General features: G+C 35.3%; 2 protein-coding genes across 2 annotated transcripts; one reads left to right on the forward strand and one right to left on the reverse strand.

The window, feature by feature from the left end:
• The first annotated feature begins 1,426 nt into the window (after window positions 1-1,426).
• LOC110654384 (1,4-alpha-glucan-branching enzyme 1, chloroplastic/amyloplastic) lies at window positions 1,427-8,680 on the forward strand. The gene is made up of 14 exons (XM_021810349.2): window positions 1,427-1,585; window positions 2,160-2,279; window positions 2,683-2,887; window positions 3,196-3,265; window positions 3,364-3,633; window positions 3,940-4,846; window positions 5,131-5,247; window positions 5,533-5,595; window positions 5,940-6,047; window positions 6,189-6,290; window positions 6,719-6,786; window positions 6,965-7,046; window positions 7,401-7,517; window positions 7,762-8,680. The coding sequence occupies exons 1-14, from the start codon at window positions 1,508-1,510 to the stop codon at window positions 8,452-8,454; spliced, it is 3,000 nt and encodes a 999-aa protein (XP_021666041.2). The 5' UTR covers window positions 1,427-1,507; the 3' UTR covers window positions 8,455-8,680.
• Window positions 8,681-9,153: 473 nt separating this feature from the next.
• LOC110654385 (uncharacterized) lies at window positions 9,154-10,443 on the reverse strand. The gene is made up of 2 exons (XM_021810350.2): window positions 10,059-10,443; window positions 9,154-9,979 (listed from the first exon to the last, which is right to left on the reverse strand). Exons 1-2 carry the CDS (start codon window positions 10,165-10,167, stop codon window positions 9,465-9,467), a joined length of 624 nt encoding a protein of 207 aa, XP_021666042.2. The 5' UTR covers window positions 10,168-10,443; the 3' UTR covers window positions 9,154-9,464.
• Between the last annotated feature and the right edge of the window lie 900 nt (window positions 10,444-11,343).

Below are 11,343 nucleotides of genomic sequence, written 5' to 3' on the forward strand. Positions count from 1 at the left end.
TATGGATAGGACGGGTAGACACGGCTTGAGTTCTTATTGTGACCGGTCCTTCGGGTAGACACGGCTTGAGTTCTTATTTGGGACCCCGATTCGGTATTTAAGTGGAAGTCCGATTGAGTTCTTCACGGCACCAGTTGGATTTAAGAGAGTCGTATAGGATCAGCTCCCATATATTATGATTGATGTTACAGGGTGCGTGAGTGCTCCAAATTACTTTTTTGATGTTATGATGTGAAAATGTTGTTGATGTTGCATTTCACTCTACATGGTGCATTAGTTCTAGATAGTTATAGAGATTATGGTTAAAATTGATATTTTACTCTCTGAGTCGAACGCTCACTCCTGTTCAAAAATTTTTACAGGCCACAGGAGGATATTTTGTTCTGGGTTAACCTGCTTTTCTACTTCGCAGGTTGTTTATTAATATTTGTGTAATTTTAATTACTCCTAGAATTTCCACATATGTTAGCAGTAATTATTTGAATTTGGTCTGTAATATTATTATCATGTTGGACCTGTAAACTTAATATTTTAAGTCTGTTTTGATGGATTGGATGAGGGAGCTGAGCTCCCATTTATTATTATGTTGATAAGTATGTGGAGGGTGAGCTGAGCTCCCCAATGTATTGTTTATTGTGTTTACAGGTCGGTGAGTCGAAAACTCCCCGTTGGAAAGTTCATTTTATGGCCGGACTCTGTCCGTATGTTTTCTTGAATTTGGGCCCAATAGGCCTTAGAGTTGGGTTAATGAACAGTTAGGCTTACTACGGGCCTCGGGGGCTTTAGGCTGGCCCAGAACCTAGTGCCGGTCCGGCCCATAGGTTGGGTCGTGACAGTATAAAAATCAATCTATATAGTTAAATTAAATTCATATTAAATCACAATTTAATATGCAATGATTTATATTTTAAATATATATTTAATTAATATTAAAAATAAAATTTCTATTTTAAAAATATATAATTTTATTAATATAGTTCAATTTATGGAATACATTTATACTGAAATTATTCAAATTAAAATTTAATTATTACTCTAATTATAATTATTATTTTAATTACAATTGGAATTTTTATTGTTATTTTATTATTATTATTATTATTATTGTTTAATTAAATTAAATAATTTTTCATGAAAAGTTCAAAAATTCACGTGAGATTAGGATTAGTTTTAATAAAAATTTAATAAAAAAAATAAAAATCTCGAAATTTGACGGCTGGCTGGATGTCACGTTGAGTATATACCTTACCCAATCTGATATCCATCCAAAAGCAAATCAAATCGTGGGACCCGAGAAGGGGAAAAGAGGGAACACAATAATTTTATAATCACTGTGCGACCAGTTAACCAACGGCTGCAATCTTCCTGATCACGTGATGCTTACGTGTCGGTGCACGTCCTCCTTAATGCTGAAGAGCTGTATATTAGTGTTTCGGCCATTTTAAGGTTTGCTTACTTTGGTTTGAGGGAGAGGGAAAGGAGGCCTTCAAAGGCTAAGCGAGCCAAGATGTTAGGTTCCTTGGGACTATTTCCGGCGCCTGCTTTTGGGTTTTTATCTCCTTCTATAGCCAAGAACTCCAAAAGGGTAATTTTATTTTTCACATTTATAAATAAATTTGAATTTTTTTTTTTTGGCTTTTCTTTCTTTTATTCCTACTGGGTTACTTACTGCTTAATAGTTAATAGCTGCTTGTTCTGGTCCTGGTGCTTGCTCATCATATTCTCTAGGTGTTTGTTGCTTAAATTACATTTGATCAATTAGTTTTCTTTTGTGTTGATGAATATTTGATTCCTTGCTTCATTAGAAGGAAGGGTTCTTCTAGTTTCAAAATGAAATTTCTTTGCTTACTGCGTCTGCTCCATATTATCTAAAATGGTAATCTGTTTTGATTATTTAGAGCCTAATTAGTTCAAAGAAATAAATCATTCATGTTTACCTGCATAATTATTCAGAGCATAGTTAGTTTAAAGGACTCATGGTTTGATTACCTATTTTGAATTTCATTTGTAGCTCAGAATGTACCAGCATCAGCACCATCCTTTTGATTTTTTCATATTGTTTTCAAGTTTGCTGAATATGCTATAACGCGCAAGTTGCTATTTTGTGGATGTTTCTTGCATCAGATACTGCTTGATTGCTCATCTAATATCTTTGACAGGATGTGGAAAGAAACAATCGCATTGCCAAACAAAAACAGATTGGACTGACTTTTGGATCTCGAAAATTGCTTGGTTGTCCTAAATTCCATTTCCGGCCAAGAATCTCAAAAACAAAGAGGGTATGTTTTTAATTTTAGCATGGACTACTGAGTCAAGGATTTCTCCTTCTCTCATGCGTAATCCCAATTATTGTTCAAATGTATGTGAAGGCAAAGAATATGTGGAGAGATGCATGAATATCAATTGGCTTGTTTATTTTTTTGTGGGCAATTTGTGACAAATAAATATATAAATAAAAATGGTGAAAATAATTTAGAAATAATTAACTAAATAGCCGATCAAATATATGCACGTAATTCATAATATCAGTGCCTTTTTCTTTTAGAAATATGACAAAACACTGATGATAATATTTCCTTGGCATACAGGAGCATTGGGTTGGTTCATCTCTCTATCTGAGATAATTTTCTTGAAACTTCAATCTGCAGCTATCTTATTTATAAATAATCTTGACATGTGCAGCATGGTCTTGCAATCTCAGCGGTTGTGACAGATGAAAACACAACAATGACAGGCTTTGATGAAGATATGGAAAATATTGGGCTTTTGAGCATTGATCCTGGGCTGGAACCATTTAAAGATCACTTCATATATAGAGTGAAAAGATATATAAATCAGAAACAGCTAATTGAAAAATATGAAGGAGGTCTTCAGGAATTTTCAAAAGGTACTTTGCATTAGTGTACCACTTTAATCTTTCCCTTTCTTCAAATGTGCATGGATTTCCACTTAAATAATACTTGAGACAGTCTTTTATTTTTCATTTTCCCTTGCTGTAACATGTAATTTTGTTTCGAATTCAAAATGAATATATTGGATGTTTTATGCTACTTAAAATTTTGGCATTCCTATTGGCCTCTTAATTGGATCTTGAGTGTTCCTTCTACTCAGTGGCTAAGGAGCCTTTTTTTATATAGCTTTTGGGTGGTATTTGTATTTACAATGTTAAACCCTTCTGCTTCTTCCATTTTGTAGGTTACCTGAAATTCGGATTTAATAGAGAAGAAGGTGGAATTGTCTATCGTGAGTGGGCACCTGCAGCTCAGTATGTTGTTTGCTTTTCACAATATCAAAATGCAACTTTGGAAACTTTGGAAACTTTGTTATCATTGTCTAAATAAAAGATATGTTCTTTATATGTAGGGAAGCACAAGTTATTGGGGACTTCAATGGATGGGATGGTTCCAACCACAGGATGGAAAAGAATGAATTTGGTGTTTGGAGTATCAAAATACCTGATTCTGGTGGAAATCCAGCCATTCCTCACAATTCAAGAGTCAAATTCCGATTCAGGCACGGTAATGGAGTTTGGGTTGATCGAATTCCAGCTTGGATTAGATATGCCATAGTGGACCCCTCAAGTTTTGGAGCACCATATGACGGTGTTTACTGGGATCCTCCACCTTCAGAAAGGTATCAAATTTCATGTTTGACAGCAAATTTTATGTCTTGTGATATCTGGCAGTGTAAACATAATCAAGTTAATAAAGGACCAATTCCATGAGGATCCCACACATATGAAGATGGTTTCTTTTATGCTTATATCATTGCTTACGTTCATTCCAAAAGTATGATCTGTTCTATTTTTCTAGAAGTCTTCAAAACTTGGAAAACCATTGATAATACGCGTAGCAATCATCATTCAAGTCCGCTTTCTTCAGAACAAGGTCTGGTATGGAAATTGGCTCTTTGTTGATCCACTCATTCACTGACATGCAGGTACCAATTTAAGTATCCTCAGCCTCCAAAACCCAAGGCCCCACGTATATACGAGGCTCATGTAGGAATGAGTAGCTCAGAACCCTGCATTAATACGTACAGAGAATTTGCTAATGATGTGCTGCCTCGCATACGAGCAAATAACTATAACACTGTTCAGTTAATGGCTGTTATGGAGCATTCATATTATGGATCGTTTGGGTACCATGTTACCAACTTTTTTGCTGTAAGCAGTAGATCTGGAACTCCTGAGGATCTTAAATATTTAATTGATAAAGCCCATAGCTTGGGTTTATGTGTTCTGATGGATGTCGTCCACAGTCATGCAAGTAACAATGTCACTGATGGCCTTAATGGCTTTGATGTTGGCCAAAGTTCTCAAGATTCCTATTTTCACACTGGAGATCGGGGCTACCATAAGTTATGGGATAGCAGGCTCTTTAATTATGCTAATTGGGAAGTTCTTCGCTTCCTTCTGTCCAACTTAAGATGGTGGCTTGAGGAGTACAAATTTGATGGATTCCGATTTGATGGAGTAACTTCAATGTTATACCATCACCATGGGATCAACATGGTATTTACAGGGGATTATAATGATTATTTCAGTGAGGCAACTGATGTTGATGCTGTTGTTTATCTGATGCTGGCCAATTCTCTGATTTACAACATCTTCCCAGATGCTACTGTGATTGCTGAAGATGTTTCTGGCATGCCTGGGCTTGGCCGGTCTGTCTCTGAGGGTGGAATTGGTTTTGACTATCGCCTAGCAATGGCCATCCCTGATAAATGGATTGATTACTTGAAAAACAAGAGTGATGAAGAGTGGTCAGTGAAGGAAATTTCATGGAGCTTGACTAATAGAAGACACACTGAGAAATGTGTTGCTTATGCCGAGAGTCATGATCAAGTAAGAGGACTGGAATTTCTTGTTTGTTCATTTTTCATAATTATTTTTGTTGGTGGTTGCTCCCATTGCTCTATTGTGAAAAGTTACAAATAACTTGGTAAAGATAATGATAAAGACAGGAAGAAAAGCTAATTGGTAAGGTAAAGGAAAGGTAAAGACAAGAAGAAGCTGGAAGAAGTTAGACAAACTGCTTTGACATCCTGCAAAGAGAACTTGCTCATTTTTGTCATATTTAACTACTTTCATTTTTTTTCTTAATAATATGGTATCTTTTGTTTCTACAGGCCATTGTAGGTGACAAGACAATTGCCTTTTTACTAATGGATAAAGAAATGTATTCTGGAATGTCTTGCTTGACAGATCCCTCACCTATGATTGAGCGAGGGATAGCGCTTCATAAGGTTTGATCTACACAACCTCATGAGCACTTTTCTCTGTTTACTGTGGTTTTTAACCACAACCATAGTTTCTAAATCCTTGTTTACTATAATTTTGTATCAATTGCCATCCATGAGGCTTTGCAAAAAATTCATGTTTAGCTTTGCATGGTGGGACAAAGACATATTCTTGGTCCTGAAAACAGCTGATCTTGAGTTCCTTCGATCAGACTCAACTTTCAGATGTGAATCCTTTCTTTTTCATTTTTTTTTTCCATTTTTTCTCATTGATGTGATTCTATTCTGCAGATGATACACCTTTTAACTATGGCGTTAGGGGGTGAGGGCTACCTTAATTTTATGGGAAATGAGGTAATCACACTAGCCCACTAGTCTACCAAACTCTTGGGGATTCTAAACTGCCAGATCTATGGATTTTCTCATGATATCTTAATCTGTATGCTTGTCGAAAGTTTATTCTTCATGAAATAGAATATCTTTTGCTTATCCTAGGCTGATTTGATCAGTATGAGACCAACCAGTAACTTTTAATCTGATCATATATACTTATTTGAGGGGCTTGCTGATAATAAGCATAAGAGAGCGAGAACAACAAGTTGACTAAGAGAGACACTATTTTCGAAGGAAGGAAAATGAGGGATAGGATTCGTTAGTTGCTTAGTCTCTGAATTATTTTTGATGAATATTTCCTGTAGTTTGGCCATCCTGAGTGGATTGACTTCCCAAGAGAAGGCAATGGGTGGAGTTATGACAAGTGCAGACGCCAGTGGAACCTAGTTGACACCGAGCACTTGAGATACAAGGTTTGTGAACTCATTTTCATCAATTTGAGTATCTCCTTATGTAGCCAATTGTCTATGATCAGCCATTTTCTTTGTGCAAAAGTAGAACGTCCCAACAAACATTTAGATTTTAACTTTTTGCCATTTCTTTTACTTCTTCAGTTCATGAATGCATTTGACAAAGCTATGAACTTGCTTGATGAAAAATATTCATTTCTAGCATCAACAAAGCAGATTGTGAGCAGCACAAATGATGAAGATAAGGTACAGATGCTCTTATCTGATAGGCATTCGCCCATTGTTCTCTTATTCTGGATTCTGGAAGTAGAGTCTAAACTTCCACGTCTGCAATTTGAAACGAGGATCATACTAATAACTAAAATAAGGGCCCATATAGGCCAAACTGGAAGACACCATGGGTCACACAATTTGGATCATTAGGTGATAGATAATGATACATGGTGCTTATTAAAGATACACTGTAATTTTAAGTGTTAGCTGACACAGAATGTCCTCATCTCTAAATTGGTGATTCAAAAATCTTAAAACAGAAGGGAGTCAATAGACTGGGGTATCAATGATCGACTAACAAGGATATCACTTTTCTAGTTAAAATTTTAGTTATCATTTCACTCCTATAGCACTTTTTCATTATTTCATTCAGGACAGTGATTGATCACTTCACATTACAGGTTATTGTCTTTGAGCATGGGGATCTGGTTTTTGTGTTCAATTTTCATGCAGAAAATACATATGATGGGTATGTGTTCTTTGTTTTTCTCCAATAAGCAAAAATCTATTGTTTTAGCATGTGTGGACTGTGGACGTGAGGCTACATGCCACTATGTTCGAACAGTTTGATAGGAATTGCATTCTGATGATTAATTATTTGTATAGGCTTTCGAGTAACCCTTTGTGTTTCAATCTGAATCTTTCAGTTACAAGGTTGGGTGCGACTTGCCTGGGAAGTATAGAGTTGCATTGGATAGTGATGCATTTGAATTTGGTGGACATGGAAGAGTAAGAAATCCTCCACATAATTTTACCACGACCCATTAAAAATAGTAGAGGACAATGGAAACAGGTTTTTAACTTGTTATACATATTTTTACGGTCTAGTTGCTCTCAGTGTGACCTAAAATTCAGGCACTGAGATATAAAAAATGATTTAGCAATGTTTATATTGTTAGACATAGCATGTTGATGGAACCTTGATTTCATGAATGTGGCCTGGCTCTCAATTAAAGCTGTCAGGAGAGCGAAAAGGGGCCTGTTGAGGCATGGGAAAGAATTGATTTTTGGACATGCATAACCCCTTCATCAACTGTTCAGTTCTAACTTCTAATGGTGAAATTTCATTTATCAATCTGGCAGGTGGGCCATGATGTGGACCATTTTACATCTCCTGAAGGGATACCTGGAGTGCCTGAAACAAATTTCAACAATCGTCCTAACTCCTTCAAAGTACTCTCTCCAGCTCGTACTTGTGTGGTGAGTTCCATCCTTATTTATGTTTATCATTCAAAGTTACAATGTATAAAATTTCCCTCACTGCAAAATTGTATAGAACCATTTATGCCATAATATGTTTTGTGTTTCACCCAAGTACAGTGACTTCTGAGCCATCATAATAGATTCTAGGCACTAAATCAGCTTTATAAACTTAATATCTCTACTGTTTGAAATGAGCTCTAAGAATATCAATTTTGTTTTTATCAAATGTAAATTTCCAAAGGCTTACCATAGAGTTGAAGAAAAGGAAGGAAATCACAATAGTAGTGGGGCTGCAAATGACGCATTGACAGCAGTTGTTGTGGCAAAGCTGGGGGATTTTGAAGAAGGTGTCAATCAGACATTCGCAGCAGATTCTGTTGCAAAGCAGCAGGATTTGGAAGAAGTTGTCAATGAGGCGTCAGCAGCAGATGCTGTGGCAAAGCAGGAGGATTTTAAAGCACGTCCTTCTTCGGTTGCCAGTGATGTTGGTCCACCTGAGACAGCAGACATTGTGGCAAAGCTGGGGGATTTTGAAGAAGGTGTCGATCAGACATTCGCAGCAGATACTGGTGCAAAGCAGGAGGATTTGGAAGAAGTTATCAATGAGGCATCAGCAGCAGATGCTGTGGCAAAGCAGGAGGATTTTAAAGCACGACCTTCTTCGGTTGCCAGTGATGTTGGTCCAACTAAGACAGCAGATGTTGTGGCAAAGCTGGGGGATTTTGAAGAAGGTGTCAATCAGACATTCGCAGCAGATACCGGTGCAAAGCAGAAGGATTTGGAAGAAGTTATCAATGAGGCATCAGCACCAGATGCTGTGGCAAAGCAGGAGGATTTTAAAGCACGGCCTTCTATGGTAGCCAGTGATGTTGGCCCAACTGAGAAGGGAAACAAAGAAGCAGAAGAGATTGAGAAAGGGACATCAGATGACTAGGTGAAAAATCCAACTTCTGAGTTCAGGTTGACGTGAGGCTTAACCACGGGAAAATTATTTATTGGGTTTTAAATTATGAGGAGATTTGGTATGGCCTGCATGAGTACGTATGGTGATTGTAAATAGGTAAGCGTGTAGTTAAATATGTAAAATTCCCTTGTAAAGGAAAAAAGGTAAATAAATCCTTATTTCTGGGAAACAAAAATAAAAAAATAAAAAACTCTCAGAGCTCCTCTCAGCATGGTTGGTACACGAACGGTATCGATGTTGATAAATCTTAAAAGAAATTTAAATTATTTTGTATAGTATCAATTAAGAGTTACAATTCAAAATTTTCTAATAGCAGTAGTTAGATTTCATCAGAAAGAAAAATTAAAATGCATATTTTTTTTTCTTAAGCTCATTAGGTTTTGTACTATATAATCAAAGATATCCCTCCCCCCCTACGACATTCAACAGCATTAGCAGTTTGATTTTGAGTGTCCAAATTATAATCTTTTCATACTCAAAATGCTGCATCATGTTCAATAATTTTCAAGTTATCGAACAAACCAAGAAAATTTATTGTTGCAGAGCCACGTCTATTCTTGCTCCTTGTTAAAAACAAAGAGAAACTGAATTACTCTTTGTATCATAATTTCCAACGCTGATTTTAAAAAATCATATGGGTATGATGAATTGCAAAGATATCACTCTAGCTTATATATATTTGAAACCCATCTGCAAGAGATATTATTGCATGTTTGGTTAATAGAGATTACAGTTTCTGAACATGCTCCGACCACTTTTAACAGGAGAAAATTAATAATATCCACTTGATGATCTCATGCAATAAAAAACTAAGATCGAGATGCAACCTATTTGCCAGAGATCATCAAAGTTCAAAAATCCATTTAAACCATAGCAAGAACAATTTAAACCCCAAAAGCAAATTGAATCAAGTTTTTCCTAATCCCAAAGAAAATAGCAAATCCATTAAACTCCTAAAAAGAAACCTACCTTTCCAACATTCAGATTTTCCTAACCCTTCGAGCCCCAATTTTTCTGTCCCTTGCAAGCGCAGATTTCTCATAGTTGACAGCCAGAGGAGGCTTCTTGTTCTCTTTGCTCAAGCTTCTCAAGGAATACCTGGGATTCTCAGTTCTCTCCACAGAGTATGCAGCAGAAACCGATTTCCTCAAGCTTTCCAATTTCTTCGAATCTCTTTTCTTTGAAGACTCAACCGTTACTCCAAGATTGTATGTAGTCTTTCCCTCTTCCTCCGTCTCCCCTTTCTTTCTCTTCAGCCTCTCGTTTCTCCTCGCTGAGTACACCTCGTAAAACCTTCCTCTCTCAAACAGGGGACTCGAGTTAGCATTCACACTGTTAGTCATCCCAGCACCATTTAAATTTCCATTTCCAAATTCGTCTTTAACCATTCTCGCTAGAGCACGTAACTCCCAAGATATGGTACGGTACTCGGGGCGGAGATCCGATTCTTCCATGTTTTTTGTGGGATTAGGCTTCTGGGATTTAGTCAAAGAACCTGACAAAATTGAAAGGTTTCAACTATAACCCAAAAGAAAACAAGATTATCAATGATTAACTACTGATAATACACCCACCTGGAGGAGTTTGTACAGAGGTTGTGTAGGGTTGAAGGACACGGCAGGGACGGAGCCTGATCGGCGATTTAGCGAGTGGAGGCCTACGATCGGACTTCATTTTGGACATTGGTGAAAGAAACTTGAAATCAAAGAGAGCCACCAAACGATCAAGAAGAAGAAAGGTTGTTCTGTCTCTTTAGAATGTTTTGAATTGAATGCTTTTTGCTGTTTTTTCCTTTTTTTCTTGAAAAACGTTTTTTTCAACACGGTTTGAATGGAGCCGTAGGAGCACCTCAACGGTCACTTTTTTTGATCCGACGGTCTTAAATTTGTTTCATTTCTTTAAGGGATTAAACCTTTTAAGCTTAATCAGGTAGGGTTAGGAGGCATTAACGTAGAGATTTCTCTGTCCATATACGTAAGGTGACTTCTATAGTTGCTTTATTTATTTTATTTATACGTTTTTATTTTTATTGTTAGATAAATTATTATTTCATTATTCAATAGTAATTTGTAGCAATTATCTACAAAATAATGTTTATTTTGTTAAAAATAAAATAATTATAAACTTTTTATATATTTTGTATTTTTTTTTACTTAAATTGCACTATTTAATTAACAGAATAATTAAATTAAAATTATGAAATTTGATTATTTCAATAAAGAATTATTTATTTGGATTAATGTTTTAAGATTTTTGATTATTGATTGAATTATCTCTGGTTTAATAAGTTTTATTTATTAATATATAAATTATAAATTTATTAATAATAATTAATCTATACTTATTTTTATTAAAAATACATTATATTTATTATTTTTATATATTATAATTTTTTATTAATTCATTTACACCTTATAATCAATAAATATTTTCATTTTTAATTATTTTTTTAATTTATGAATATATAAAATTAAAAATTATTCAGCGCATCCGATACATATACAGCTTTCGTTTAAATATATGAGTTGTACTTATCTAAGATTAAGGAATAATCAATTTTTTTTTTCTAAATGAATACTGTCCTTTTGCACTTCGAGTGTATATGATAATCCTCCCTGCAAGATAATAGGGAACATCAATGATTGGTTTGAATAATTTCCTCAATAATTAATATATTAAGAATTGGAGAATGAGAGAATAAAATTATATTGTACATATTTCATATATATATATATATATATATATATATATATATATATGTATGTATGTATGTATGTGTGTGTGCGCGTAAGTTAGAATCACAGTTGAAATAGGAATTTGAGTTGAGATAAAACATGATTTCTATATTAAAGCAAGTAT

The sequence above is a fragment of the Hevea brasiliensis genome, chromosome 12 (assembly GCF_030052815.1).
Source record: "Hevea brasiliensis isolate MT/VB/25A 57/8 chromosome 12, ASM3005281v1, whole genome shotgun sequence".
In the NCBI taxonomy this organism is placed as follows: domain Eukaryota; kingdom Viridiplantae; phylum Streptophyta; class Magnoliopsida; order Malpighiales; family Euphorbiaceae; genus Hevea; species Hevea brasiliensis.

Bases quoted from the DNA above. Each gene is read 5' to 3' on its own strand.
- LOC110654384 (XM_021810349.2), top strand. From the start codon at position 1,508: ATGTTAGGTTCCTTGGGACTATTTCCGGCGCCTGCTTTTGGGTTTTTA. The intron at 2,280-2,682 runs GTATGTTTTTAA...TGACATGTGCAG, and splicing joins GAATCTCAAAAACAAAGAGG to CATGGTCTTGCAATCTCAGC. The intron at 6,291-6,718 runs GTACAGATGCTC...TTCACATTACAG, and splicing joins GCACAAATGATGAAGATAAG to GTTATTGTCTTTGAGCATGG.
- LOC110654385 (XM_021810350.2), bottom strand. From the start codon at position 10,167: ATGTCCAAAATGAAGTCCGATCGTAGGCCTCCACTCGCTAAATCGCCG. The intron at 9,980-10,058 runs GTGGGTGTATTA...CAATTTTGTCAG, and splicing joins CTCTGTACAAACTCCTCCAG to GTTCTTTGACTAAATCCCAG.